The sequence below is a fragment of the Trichechus manatus genome, unplaced genomic scaffold (genome assembly GCF_000243295.1).
Source record: "Trichechus manatus latirostris isolate Lorelei unplaced genomic scaffold, TriManLat1.0 scaffold00077, whole genome shotgun sequence".
Taxonomy (NCBI): domain Eukaryota; kingdom Metazoa; phylum Chordata; class Mammalia; order Sirenia; family Trichechidae; genus Trichechus; species Trichechus manatus.
The window spans coordinates 2,876,839-2,890,993 of NW_004444013.1; the positions used below are offsets into that span (position 1 = coordinate 2,876,839).

General features: G+C 42.5%; 1 protein-coding gene across 1 annotated transcript in view; it reads left to right on the top strand.

The window, feature by feature from the left end:
- Positions 1 to 14,155, top strand: part of RCC1L (RCC1 like) — a 50,420-nt gene that overhangs the window by 4,820 nt on the left and 31,445 nt on the right. Inside the window, exons 2-6 of the mRNA XM_004380772.2 lie at positions 6,868 to 6,997; positions 9,440 to 9,568; positions 10,256 to 10,322; positions 10,864 to 10,915; positions 12,636 to 12,720. Coding sequence (XP_004380829.1) covers positions 6,868 to 6,997; positions 9,440 to 9,568; positions 10,256 to 10,322; positions 10,864 to 10,915; positions 12,636 to 12,720 — 463 coding nt within the window. The remainder of the gene's footprint in view (positions 1 to 6,867; positions 6,998 to 9,439; positions 9,569 to 10,255; positions 10,323 to 10,863; positions 10,916 to 12,635; positions 12,721 to 14,155) is intronic.

Consider the following 14,155-nt stretch of genomic DNA (forward strand, 5'->3'; position numbering starts at 1 on the left):
TTATGGTTATGTCCTCCTGGTGTAGTGACCCTCTAATCACTATATAGTGTCCTTCCTTATCCTTTGTGGTGGATTTTACTTTAAAGTCTATTTTGTTGGAGATTAATATTGCCACTCCTGCTCTTTTTTGAGTGTTGTTTGCTTGATATATACTTTTTCCATCCTTTGACTTTTAGTTTCTTTGTGTCTTTATGTCTAAGATGTGTCTCTTGTAGGCAGCATATAGATGGATCGTGTTTTTTTAATCCAATCTGCCACTCTGTCTCTTTATTGGTGCATTTAGTCCATTTACATTCAGCGTAATTATTGATAGGTATGAGTTTAGTGCTGTCATTTTAATGTCTTTTTTTGTGTGTTATTCACAGTTTTTTTGTTCCAGTTAATTTTCTGTGCTGTGTCGTTTTTCTTTGTGTATTTTCTTTTCATCTTTTTCATTGTTGTTGATTTTGTATTTGCTGAGTCTTTATATTTTTCTTGTTTTTTATTTGGATGTGTAGGATTGTTAGTTTCCTTTGTGGTTACCCTAATATTTATGCCTATTTTTCTAAGTTTATACCAGTCTTTTAATTCTTTATATCGCTTTGACTTCTTTTCCGTATGAAAAGTCTATGTCTACGTTTTTTAAGTTCCTCTTTTTTGTTTTAATGTTGTCATCTTTTTCATATTGACATCTGTTTCCCTATTTTCAGTGTTTTAGCTTTGGTTTATTTTTGTGACTTCCCTGTCTGGGTTGATATCTGGTTGCTCTGTCCTGTGTTCTAGTCTTGGGTTGGTATCTGATGTTATTGATTTTCTAACTGGAGGACTCCCTTTAGTATTTCTTGTAATTTTGGTTTGGTTTTTGCAGATTCCCTAAGCTTTTGTTTATCTGGAAATGCCCTAATTTTGCCATCATATTTGAGAGACAGTTTTTCTGGATATGTAATTCTTGACTGGCATTTTTTTTCCTACAAGGCTTTATATATGTCGTCCCATTGCCTTCTTGCCTGCATGGTTTCTACTGAGTAGTCTGAGCTTATTCTTACTGACTCTCCTTTGTAGATGACTTTTCTTTTATCCCTAGCCACTGTTAAAATTCTCTCTTTATCTTTGGTTTTGGCAAGTTTGATTATACTATGTCTTGTTGACTTTCATTTGGGATCTTACCTTATGTGGGGTTCAATGAGCATCTTGGATAGATATCTTGTCATCTTTCACGATATCAGGGAAGTTTTCTGGAAACAAACCTTCAACAATTCTCTGTGTACTTTCTGTTATCCCCCACGTTCTGGTACTCCAATCATTCGTAGGTTATTCCTCTTGATAGAATCCCACATAATTCTTAGGGTTTTTTCATTTTTTTAAATCCTTTTATCTGATTTTCCTCAAATAATTTGGTGTCAAGTGTTTTATCTTCAGTCTCCCTAATTCTAACATCCATTGCCTCAATTCTGCTCCGATGACTTTCTATGGAGTTGTCTAATTCTGACCTTTTATTGTTAATCTTCTGGATTTCGAATTGCTGTCTCCCTATGGATTCTTGCAGCCTGTTAAATTTGTCTTTATGCTCTTCTCTAATCTTTTTAATTTCCTGTATTGCATGTTCTGTGTTTTGCTTAATTTCCTTCCAGTCTCTTAAAGAGTTCTGTATATTAATCTTTTGTATTCTACCTTGGTAATTCCAAGACATTTTCCTCCTCTGGAAAATTTCTTGATTCTTTGTTTTGGGAGCTTGCTGAAGCCATTATGGGCTGCCTCTTTATGTAATTTGATATTGACTGTTGTCTCTGAGCCATCAATAAAGTATTATATTTATTTATTTTCTGTTTGTTTACTGTGTCCTAGCTCCTTGTTTTGTTTTTATATGCACAAATAGGCTGCTCATGTGAGCTAGTTGATTATTGGCACCTTTGAAGCTCTAATGCCCTATCACCAGGTGGTTAGATCTGTTACTAGGTATGTGAGCTCAGGAGTCCGCCCACTCCTCCTGTCTGGATTCAGCTCAGGTGCCCAGGTAGCTGGCCACCAAGTGTGTGGTGCAGGCTCTCACCTACAGTCCTAGACAGGCATGGATGTTTGGTGTAGGCACAGGCATCTGGCTGCAGCAGGGGGACCCATTCTGAGCAAGGCAGGGGGCTGATGGCCGCCCCTGAGTGTCCAGGAGGAAGGCAAGTCCCAGTTCCCTAGAGGTCATAGGTGGGTGGGTTTTGCAGGCAGACTATGAGCACCCAGTGCTGTTGGCTTAAGGACTGGGGGGCTCCTCTTATTCTTGGGCCCCTATCGCAGGTGGCTAGGTGGCGTGGGTGGAGCTGCCGGTCCTAAGACCCCTGATGTGGGTAGGTGAAGACCCTGCTTAATGGGCAGAGAAGAGTCAAATGTCATGAACCTGCCACTTCACAGTTGAAACAAGTGAAGTTAGACTTCAGGTATATATCCTGTTGTACTGCGGTAATGAGGGCCTATGCTGTTGAAATAGGCACACAGAAGTCTGTGCAGAGGGAAAGGCACTCAAAGTCCACGGATCCCTTATGCCTGCGTCTAGGCAAAGGAGCTGTGCCTACCCTGAGTTCCTGGCTTAGGGGAGCCGGCAGTTTATTTTTTCCTCTGTTTGTTAATTTGTTCCCTCTCCAAGGCTGGGAGAATTGCTCAGGGCGTGTGATGGATCCTACTTCTGGCCCAGGGGACTCAGCAATTGCTGAAGCTGGTCTGGGACCCAGTGCAGAGCAGGGAGTGGGGAGGTAAAAGGAAGAGAGGTTTTTCCCTGAGGGAGTTGTTTTTGATCTGCGTGGTAGGCAGGACGCAAATACTTATCTTGTGATCGGTGATCGAAGGCTGCTTCTCACTGGTTCTGCCTGACCGAGTAGACTCTCAGTGGCTGGGTCTCTCCCTGTGCTGAATACACCTCCGAAGCACCAGATGCTTGCTTGCCTCACTGCTCACCCCTGAGCTGATCAGGCCTGAAGGGCTCAGGCTCTTGCCGGGTCAGGTCTGGCAACTCCTTGCTGCTTCTGAACCGTCTCTCCCTCCCCCTGCCACTCAGTCTGGTTCCTCAACTTTGCTTTTGATGTTCAGGACTCCCAGATTGTCATATATAATCGAATCACTTGTTTTTTCAGGTCTTTGTTGTAAGGGGGTCCACCAGAAGTGTCTGACCACTCCACCATCTTGGCCCCGCCTCCACGTTTTTAATTTTGATGAAATTCAATTTACCACTTTTTCTGTTATGGATTTTCACACTTTTTGGTATCATAGCTAAGAAATCTTTGCCTAACCTAAGGTCAGAATGATTTTTTCCTACATTTTCTTCTAGAATTTTTATGGTTTTAGTTCTTATATTTAGGTCTGTAAACCATTTTGAGTTAATTTTTGTGTGTGGTGTGAGGTAAGGGTCTAAGTTCATCTTTTTGGGTGTGGATATCGAATTGTCCTAGCATCATTAGTTGAAAAGACTATTCTTTCCTTATTGAATTGTCTTGGCACCTGTAAAAAAATCAAATGACTCTAAATGTAAGGGTTTATTTCTGAACTCAATTCTCTTCCGTTGATCTATATGTCTTATAGATCACATATCAATACGATGACATGTCTTGACTATTGTAGCTTTAACATTTGAAATCAGGAAATGTAAGTTGTTTGTTCTTTTAAAAAAATTGTTTTGGCTATTCTGGGTCCTTTACTTTTCCATAAGAATTTAGGATCACACTTCTAAATAATTGGGCATCATCTTTGGACATATTCTTCTCTATGTTTAGTGGTACATGGTCAGAGGCTGCTTCATGCCACCTAAATAGGTCATTTTTGTGAAGCTGGAGCCATTCTGGAAGTGTGGGGGCTCTGAGAGGCGAGAGAACTGAGGCTTTTTGACTGACACAAGGATGCACGTGCATATGTTCCATGTGAGTGTTATGAGGGAAAACATCACAAGGCAAAAGGAGGGAAATACCATTTCTGGGTGACTCAACTAAGCAAGGCTTCAAGAAATCAAATTTAAAAAAATACTCAGCTAAATTTCAGTAAGAAATACTGGAGTAATAATAATAAAAGAATTGCCTCATGCTTGTTGCTCATCAGTGGTAAGCTGGCACTTTCTTCAGGATTAGGTTAGACTTACATGTGGTCTCTGGTTAACTGTAAACAGCTGAAAGATAAACCTGACCAAACCCGTTGCCACTGAGTTGATTCCAGTTCATGGTGACCCGATAGGACAGAGTAGAACTGCCCCATAGGGTTTCCAAGGAGGAGCTGGTGGATTCAAACTGCTAGCCTTTTGGTTAGCAGCCATAGCTCTTAACCACTATGCCACCAGGGCTGAAACAGAAAAACCAGAACAAAAAAACACACACTTGCTATTGAGTCACATTGACTCATAGCGGCTGAAAGGTAGTGGGGGATAATTTGGGTGACCTTGGAATTTATTGTCTAACACTTTTGAAAGTGAATGTTATGACATCAGGTGTAAACCAGGTGTGTCTCAGGCCAGCCGGGAATATGGTCACTCTGGGTAGTATGGGAAGAAGTTAGACATTGAAACCAGGCAGCCTTTGGTTTGCTTCCAGCCCCCCTGAAAGCCTCAGTTTCTTCATCTGGTCATTGAAGGTGAGGATTGATGACAATGTGAGTAAAACACCCAGCAATGAACCTGACATCGTTCATGTGTTAATATGTTAAATTCATAGTAGCTGTAATAGTAAGGAGACCTGGTGGTGCAGTGGTTAAGTGCACAACTGCTAATTGAAAGGTTGGCGGTTTGAACCCACCCAGCAGCTGCAAGGGCGAACAGACTTTGAGGTTTGCTCCTGTAAAGATTACAGCCCAGGAAACCCTATGGGGCAGTTCTACTCTGTTAAACGGGGTTGCTGTGAGTAGGAATGGACTCGATGGCACATAACAACTGTCTTTTTTCTGTCTTTTTAATTTTATTGTGTTTTGGGTGAAAGTTTACAGTGCAAATTAGTTTCTCATTCAAAAATTTATACACGAATTGTTTCGTGATATTGGTTGCAATCCTCGAAATGTGTCAGCACTTTCCACCTTTCCCTTTCCACCCTGGGTTCTCCGTGTCTATTTGTCCAGTTTTTTCCTGTCCCTTCCTGCCTTCTTGTCTTTGCTTTTGGGCAGGTGTTGCCCATTTGGTCTTGTATACTTGACTGAACTAAGAAGCATGTTCCTCACATGTGTTATTGTTTGTTTTTATAGGCCTGTCTAATCTTTGGCTGAAAGGTGGACTTTGGGAGTGGCTTCAGTTCTGAGTTAGCATGGTGTCTGGGGGCCGTGGTCTCGGGTTTTTCCAGTCTCTGTCAGACTAGTAAGTCTGGTCTTTTTTTGTGAATTTGAATTTTGTTCTACATTTTTCTCCCGCTCTGTCTGGGACCCTCTGTTGTGATCCCTTTCAGAGTGGTCGGTGGTGGTAGCTGGGCATCATCTAGTTCTCCTGGGATCAGGCTGGTGGAGGCTGTGGTTCATGTGGTCCCGTAGTCCTTTGGATGACTGTTTTCCTTGTATCTTTTGTTTTCTTCATTCAACTTTACTACGAATGTGATGGGACCAATAGATGTATCTCAGGTGGCTGCTTGCAAGCTTTTAAGACCCTAGACGCTACTCACCAAAGTAGGATGTAGAACATTTTCTTTATGACCTGTTATGCCATTTGACCTAGATTTCCCCGAGACCATAGTCCCCAGCTCTCAGCCCCAGTAACTTGGTCCCTCAAGGTGTTTGGATGTGTCTAGGAAGCTTCTATGACTTTGCCTTGACCAAGTTGTGCTGACTTCCCCTGTATTGTGTGTTGTCTTTCCCTTTACCAAAGTTAACACTTGTCCACTGTCTAGTTAGCGATTTTCCCCTCCCCACCCTTCTCCTCCCTTGTAACCATCAATGTTTTTTTTTTTTTCCTGTTTGTAAACATTTTCTTGGGTTTTTATAATACTGGTTTCATACAGTATTTGTTTGTGATTGACTTTTTCATTCAGCATAATGCCCTCCAGATTCGTCCATGTCGTGAGATGTTTCATTGATTCATCATTGTTCTTTATCGTGTGTACTATTCCATTATGTGTATATACTGTGATTTGTTTATCCATTTATCTGTTGATGGGCACTTAGGTTGTTTCCATCTTTTTGCTGTTGTGGATAATGCTGTAGTGAACATGATGTGTGTGTTCATGTGATGGATCTTATTTCTTTCGGATATATTCTTGGGAGCGGGATTGCTGGATCGTATGATATTGTAATGCTTTATGGAAATAGTTTGAGAATGAAACAGTACAATGTAAGAGTTGAAAGAGTAAATTCTGGGATCAGACAGTCTCTACGTATTAGTTGTGTGACCATATTAGGCAAGTTACTCAATTTCTAGGGACCTCAGTTTTCTCACCTACCAAATAATAACAGTGGAGCCTCAATTTTCTTATCTACCAAACAACAGTAATGATAAGTAACTTTTGTAGCTCTTACATTAAGTCAGGTACATTTATTTTAAAGGTTTTAGCTGTGTTAACTCATCTAGTCCTTATAACAACCCTATGAGAGAGAAGGATGCTGTTATTTCCCCCAGTTTACAGAGAGGGGAACAGACTGGAGAGGTTAGCTAATCTATCTCCAATCACACAGCTGGTAAGGGGGCGAGCCAGGATGCACACTGAGGCGGTCTGTGAACTTAACTGCCACTGGTGTGCTATTGGTGAGTAGAGATGATGGTAATACCTACTTCATAGAGTGATTGTGAAGATTAAATGAGATAATACATATCAAACAACACTGCAAGTTTTCAATAAACCTTAGTTGTTATATTATCAGTATGTCGTCTTGGATTTGGTAAATAACTTGTCATTTGTTGCTGAAAAAACTTGATACAACAAATGAGTTGATGTTTTATGGGGACTCTTTCAGATTTCATCTGCTGCCTGTGGCTATGGATTCACACTGCTGTCCTCTAAAACAAAGGATGTTACGAAAGTTTGGGGTATGGGACTCAACAAAGATTCTCAGCTTGGATTTCACAAGAGCTGGAAAGGTAAAAGTGAGCATCCTCCCCTTGGCTTCACTCTGCTATGATGGTTCTGAGAAAGCTCGCTTTGCTTTTCATGGGCATGATTATATAAACTAAACCATAACAACAAAATAGATGGAATCTTAAAGGCATTTTGTTTGAAACCGTCTGGACTAGGTGACTTTCAGCCTCTTTGATGACGACACCAGGCAAGGCCCTGGCTTCTGCCTGTAAGTGAAGGTGTTCCTTTTGGGCCCAGAGTGTTCCTTTTGTTTTCCAGCTTGGAGGCAACCTGGACTACTTAGGGTATGGTATTGCATAGGATATGGTCTGGGGAAAAAAGTCAGTGAACACCTTAAGATGGAAGCATTATTCTACATGTTTGAAATTTGGATGGTAAAGATGTTAGTAATAATTTATAATGATATTTTAAAAAGTAAACATTAGACAAGCAATATTATAAGAACAATAATAAACTTTTTTTAAAATAAGGGTGAAGTACCCAAACCGTTCTTTTCATTTTTTCCTTTTCCCTTGTTCATATGAAAATATAATTTCATGTAATTTTGATAATAACATATACCTCAGTAATATTTCAGTACATATCTAAAAAAAAAGGACTCTTAAAAAAAAAAACCCGCAATATTATTAGCACACCTGGAAATAATTAACAGTATAATACCTTAATATCATCAAATGTCCAGTATTCAAATTGCCAGTTGTCTCATAAATACCATTAGACTTTATTTTTTTATAATTTGTTTAAATCAAGATCTAGACAGGGTCCACACATTGCAATCTTGTTAAGACTTTTAAGTCTGTTTGGACTGTTTTTCCTGGAAATTTGTTTGGTGAAGACATCACATTGTTTATCCTGTAGAATTTTCTAGTCTGTTTCATCCCTGTGGTGCCATTTAACATGATCCTCTGTCCTCTGTATTTCCTGTAGATTAGTAGTTGGATCTAGTGCCAAATTCCCTTTACTTTTATTTATTAATAATTTATTTTCTGTTGTTGAGAATATACACAGCAAAAACATACACAAATCCAAGTTTCCACGTGTACAATTCAGTGACGGTTGATTACATTCATTGAGTTGTGCAGCCGTTCTCACCTCCTTTGAGCCAGATTGCCTTTAAATGTATTTTTGGTTCCCAGGCCCTTCATGGTCTATGAAGATAGTAATGGGAGCTGTAAGTCACTGTTTAGTACTTTAAAGTACTGTATATTTTCAGCTAATAAGGCTGTATAAGCTAACAACTTTGTCGAGTTTCTTTGACTTTGCCTAGAATCCTGTCATCTCATTGTGATAAACCAGTTACCCCAAGCAGATCAAAAGCTCTGTCGGAGAGTTATATCAGTCACTGAAGGATGCAAATGGGCAAGTGTATTATTATAACACTAATAATGCCATTTATTTGGTAGATAAAATCTGTTTAAACTTGAGGTCCATGGGAGAAAATAGAGGGGTCATTAGTGAGGAGGAAGTTGGGGACCAGTGTACCTTAACCCCAACCTACATTCTAATTGTTCAAAAGCCTGCAAGGGGAAGTCCCTGCACAGGCAACTTCGGCTTTTCCAGCAGGATTGTAAAGAGCAAGAAGGTTCTTCTTTAAAGTGACTTTTATCAAATTTTACGCCTTACTTAAAGTAATAGCAGTTTGGGGATAAATTCGCCTGTGGCAAGAAGAAATTCACCGTTACCCAAAGAGCGTGGAGAATCAGCCTGTAGTACAGAGGTTGGTGTAAAACTGAGAGGAAGCTGGCAGCAGTGCTGCCTTTCTCCGGTGGGCTCTGGAATGTACGAGGCTTTCCCTGTGCTGCACAGTGGCCCTTTTTCATTGAATGCAAGAATGTTTACCCAGAATTAAAAAAAGTATTTTAAATTTTATTTCTACTTTGAATAGATAGCAGATTTGCATAGTTCAGAATTCCAAAGGTGCAGTAGATTGTATGGTGAAAAGTCTGATTTCCACCTCTGTCCCCTGACCACATGATTCTTCTCTCTGTGTTAACAGTTTCCAGTTTATCCGTTTAGAGAGATTTAATGCATGTGCAAAGTTTTTTTTGCCACTTCTTTATATAAGTGATGTCATGCAATATATGCTGTTCTTCACGTTCTAAGGAACTTTAGTGGGTATTGCAAGAGGAAAATGCTTTCACTTCCTTTAAAAATTCAAATGGTAGGAAATGTCATGTGAAGAGATTTCTTTTATGAAGACTTGGCATGCTTTTCAGTCACCCTGTGTGTAGTGGAGGCAGTGTGGTGCAGTGGATTGGGAGTCAGGGAACTGGGGGACTAGTCCTCGCTCAGCCACTAATTTAGGGGTGTGCGTAAGTCATTCCCATCTCTGGCTCTTTTCTTCCTGTGTAAATATATGGTGGTCGGACAATATGATTTTCTGTGTGAGGAATACTGTCACTCTAAGTCGGTGTGATGTGATTTGAGAAAACTTGGTTTTGTGTTTTCAGGTAGTGGGTATGAGTATGTTTTGGAGCCCTCGCCCGTCCCACTGCCTCTGGACAGACCTCAGGAAACACAGGTGCTACAAGTCTCGTGCGGCCGAGCACACTCTCTCATCCTGACAGACGGCGAAGGAGGTGATTGCTAGTCGAGGTCGACCGAGGAGTGGGGACCCGTTTTATTGCCTGAAGTAGCCTGTTTGATTGAGTTGCACATCTCACTAGTGAAACTGCTGGCATTTCCGAGTAAATCAGTAGGGTTGCTGAAGAGAGCTGTATCGGACAGACGTTGATGACTGTTTTATGATCTCTGCGGTTCTTGGAAAATCAGTTTAAAAGTGGCAGAACATAGAAGGCAGCTTTATCTCCCACTCCTTGGCCATGCAGTCACTGAGCTGGGCTTTCTAGGCTGTGTTTTCTGTTTGCTACTAACATTTCTCCCAGCTGGTGTGGGGCCTCCAGAGTCCAGGCTCCTGGGTAACATGGCTCCTCTCCACAAACGGGGTTGCTTCCAGGGACCTCTTTCAAGAGGGGACCTGGCATTGAGGGTACCTGGAGACAGGAGCAGGGACTGGGATATGGAGGCCTTTCTTGGGAGGGTGCTAGCCTGGTAAGTGGAATTACAAAGGGTGGAACTAGGACCTGGAGCAGAAGGAATGGTAAAGATGTCCTGGCCACGGTAGGTGTAGACACCTTTGCAGGTGCCCGCGGAGGCTGGGAATGTTGGAGAAAGAAATCAAGTGGCAGTTATGGTGCCCTCTCTAGTCCTGACAGTCTAGGATGCTGTGAAGTTGCAGAACTGATCTAATTGGTGGTGTTCTTTAGTCTTCAGCATGGGGAACAATTCTTATGGGCAGTGTGGAAGAAAGGTGGTTGAAAATGAAATTTACAGGTGAGTTCCCAAGAGGACTTCCCTCCCCTTAAAAATTCCTCTTTATTTCAGTCCTATTTGTTTTAGTTTAAAAACTTTTTTTCCCCTCTGTTTCCTCATATCATACTGGTGGGTCTAAACACCATTCTCAACTCTGGCTGCATTATTAAAATCACCTAACGGGGGCCCTGGTGACACAGTGGTTAAAGAGCTTGGCTGCTAAACAGAAGGTTGGCAGTTCGAATCCTCCAGCTGCTTCTTGGAAACCCTATTGGGCAGTTCTACTCTCTCCTATAGGGTTGCTATGAGTTGAAATTGACTTGACGGCAGTGGGTGTTTTGTGTTTGGTAAGGGTTTTGTTTTCTTGTTATTTCATACCTAGCCCTAACTCTGGTTTGTATTTGACCCTGAGAGTTTCTCAAACAGTTACTATGTTGCCACAAGAATAAGCCAAGGGATGGGAGAAGTGTAGGGGTGGGAGCCAGCAAGTTAGGGGGCCAGGATCGCATACTGCTTACCATGACCACATCTCCTGTTTCTCCCCAAATTGCTCCCGGCATAGTCAAAGTCACAAAGTCCATAGAATGCAAGACTTCGATGGACAGGTGGTCCAGGTAAGAGACAATGGGCTGAGAGCCACTCCTGTCCCCTGGGTGTCTTCAAAAGGTTGAAAATTGGGTGGGGTGATGGCAAACCTGTGAGGGGAATTTTCTGAAAATTATTTAGTAAATTATCTTAGTAAAAATTATTGCCTGCCTACAATAGGCCAGAATTTGTGCTAGTACTAGGGATACAAGGCTGACTAAGACTTTGGGGGGCTGACACTGTAATGGGAGAGACAGGTTAAGAAGAGTTAGCTCTGTTACAGTGTGTTAGTGCCATGTTGTTCACCATTTTATTCTCATCTCTGGGGCAGTGCCTGGCATGCGGTCGGTACTTGTAGTGTATACTTGAATCTATAAATGACTGTATACAGAAAGTGCTATGGGAGCACCCAGCAGGGAAGTGGTAAGTCTGCCAGGGGTGGGACGGGAGGGAGAGATGCCGTTGTGGAGGAGGTGGTGGATAGCCAAGGGCTGGGTGACAGAGGGGAGGGACTGGCATGAGCAGAGGTCCAGAGCATGCAGCAGGGCTAGAGTTTGGTCTGCTTAAGACGGAGTGGCATGAGGTGGGCTGGAAGATGGTTGAGTGTGAACGATGCAAGGTCTCCTGTCCCGTGTGAAGGAGTATAGACTTCATCCTCTTGACAGTTGGGGCTGTCAGAAGTTCTACGCAGGGCAGGTGACAGCCAAATCATGATCAGAGAGATAACACTGGCCAGGATGTGGGGTAGAATTGGGGAGGGGATGATGAAGGCTGGTCGGGAGTCTTGGGGAGAAGCGGCAGGTGGGAGAGATGTGTAGGAGGAGAATTGTCTGGACTTGGGGTTTGATAGATGGGCAGGGAGTGAGCTAGAAGGATCGAGTGTGACTCCAGCAGACAAAGGAACGGGTGTTCTTAACCAAGATGGGGAGACCAGAAGAGGAGCAGGCTTGGGTTGGGTATTAAGGGAGAAGTAAGGGGGAGCTAGAAAATGCATTTGCTTTGGGACGTGCTGAACATAAGGTTGCAGCAGAGTGGAGCGCCTCTTCCACAGGCTTCGAAGTCCTGTGGATATGATTTTAGCTCCTCTGCTTTATAACTGAGGAACTTTGGTCATGTTACCAAACTTCTCTGAGGTTCGGTTTCTCACTGGGTGGTTTTGTGTGCCAAGGACTTGGCACAGACCTGGCATGGTGACTGTTGAGGGAATGGTGGGCTTTAGCCGACAGCCTGGAAAATAGTGCTGAAGTTGGTAGTTGTTGGGACTGGAGAGAACAGTGCAGAGGTGACAGCTAAATTCTTGGGGGTGAAGTGCAGTTTGCCAGGGAAGTGAAGAGTGAGGAGAGGGGAGGGCGGAAGACAACCTCAGAGAAGGGTTCTAACACTCAAGGGGGATGGGGCAGAGGATGAGCTGGTGACAAAGACTGGAATCTACTAGATATCGAATAGAGGAATGGGGCAGAGAGAGGCTTATGGTTCCCCAGAGGTGCGGGATGGAGGAGTTCTTGAATTGGCTCCTTGGGACCTCGGGCACTTTAGAGAGAGCAGTTTCAGTGGGCGGGCAATGAAAGCTAGGCTGCGGTGGCTTGACGAAGAGTAAGATGTGGAGGCAGTGCCAGGCGGCTGCTTGTACCTGTCCCTCCCCGTGCTCAGGTACTGTGGGAGCAGTGATGGGATGGTGCTGGTTCTTTGGGAGCCGCTGACCGGGACACTGGCTCTAAGTGTTTCTTCTCACCTCTGTTCATCCAATAGGTCGCCTGTGGTCAGGACCATAGTCTGTTCCTAACAGATAAAGGAGAAGTCTATTCCTGTGGCTGGGGTGCAGATGGACAGACAGGTAGTGTACTTCCACCCGTTTGGAATACTGTGAGGTCTTGGCCTGTGCAGTACGGAGCTGTGAGCTGTAGGCCCTTCAAGGCCTAGACCCCACCTTTCCGCAGTTGGCTCTTAGTCACTTCCCGGGGTCCCTTCCCAGGCCTCTCACCCTAGCTACCATAGAATTGAACCAATAACTACAGAAAGGAGTTCTGAGCCTTTCTCTCAGGAGAGAGAGGAAACTGAGCCTTTTAAAGAAGAAACAAATGCCACCTAAAAGCTCGATTTTAGCTGATTTGAGAAGGATGTAATTAAGAAGGGGAGGAATGAGGGACAAATTTCATCAACATTATTTATTTAATCTTTTTGTTTTCTGATATTTATCTGGAGGGAAGACCTTTAAGTGTGACCTATTGAATTTCTCTTTTTAATTCGTACCATCCACACAGTAAGAACGATGAAGAGAAACGTTTTAAATCCTCCATAACCCGAACCACCACTTCAGAATTGTCTTGTGTTCTCTTCCAGTCCTTGTTCATGTGTATATATCTGTTATATTGGTGTAACAATAGCATGGATGTAACTTTATATGCTTACTTTATCATTGAAATTTACATAAAATGGTTTTTCATGTTGCTGCCATTCAAAGTTACAGTTTTAGTATTCGTGTGATTTGGCGTTAAGTTAACTTACCATGAGGTATTTAATCTTTACCCTGTGTCAGGAGGCATACTTTTTTTGGGAGGGTGGAGGCGCATGGAGATGTTATCACAGCTATCATGTATACACAGACAGCTTTTTCTTTCATTGGGATTGTTTCCCTAGGATAAATGCCCAGCAATGGGTCAAAGGATTTTAATATTTTTATTGTTCTTAGAATGTATTACTAAATTGATTTCCGAAAGTTTTACCAGTTTGTACCACCTTAGCAATGTATAGAAGCACCACTTTGATCATAACCTCTCTAGCAATGAGTACTGTCAATTGAAGTGTGCTAGTTGAATAAGTGTATGCTAGATTTAAAGACTTCATTTCTCTGGTAACGATAAGTTTGAAGCTTCTCTTTATTTTTAAAATATTGGTGGAGGTAATTTTTGTATTAATCAGATTTTAATGAAATTGCTGATACGTTCAGAGAGCATAGGAAGGCGTAGGTGAAAAGTGAAAGTCCTGCTTGCCGGACAGCATCATAGTGACCAGTTTGTTGGTGTCATTCTAGAAACTTGCTGTTCCCCTGCTGTGTCTCCGCTGGTCACTGCCGTTGTCTCCAGGCTCCTTCACTCAGTTCCTGGGCCATGCGCAGCTCTTTGTGCACGGGGCCTTTGCACATGCCGTTCCCTTAGTCCAAATGCTCTTCCTCACTCTCCTTTTCCTCAGTGAAGGCTTCCCTGACCATTCTTTTTAAATTGGCTGTTCTCCTCCTTGGCGGTTTTTATCTCAGCATTCTATTCCTTTCT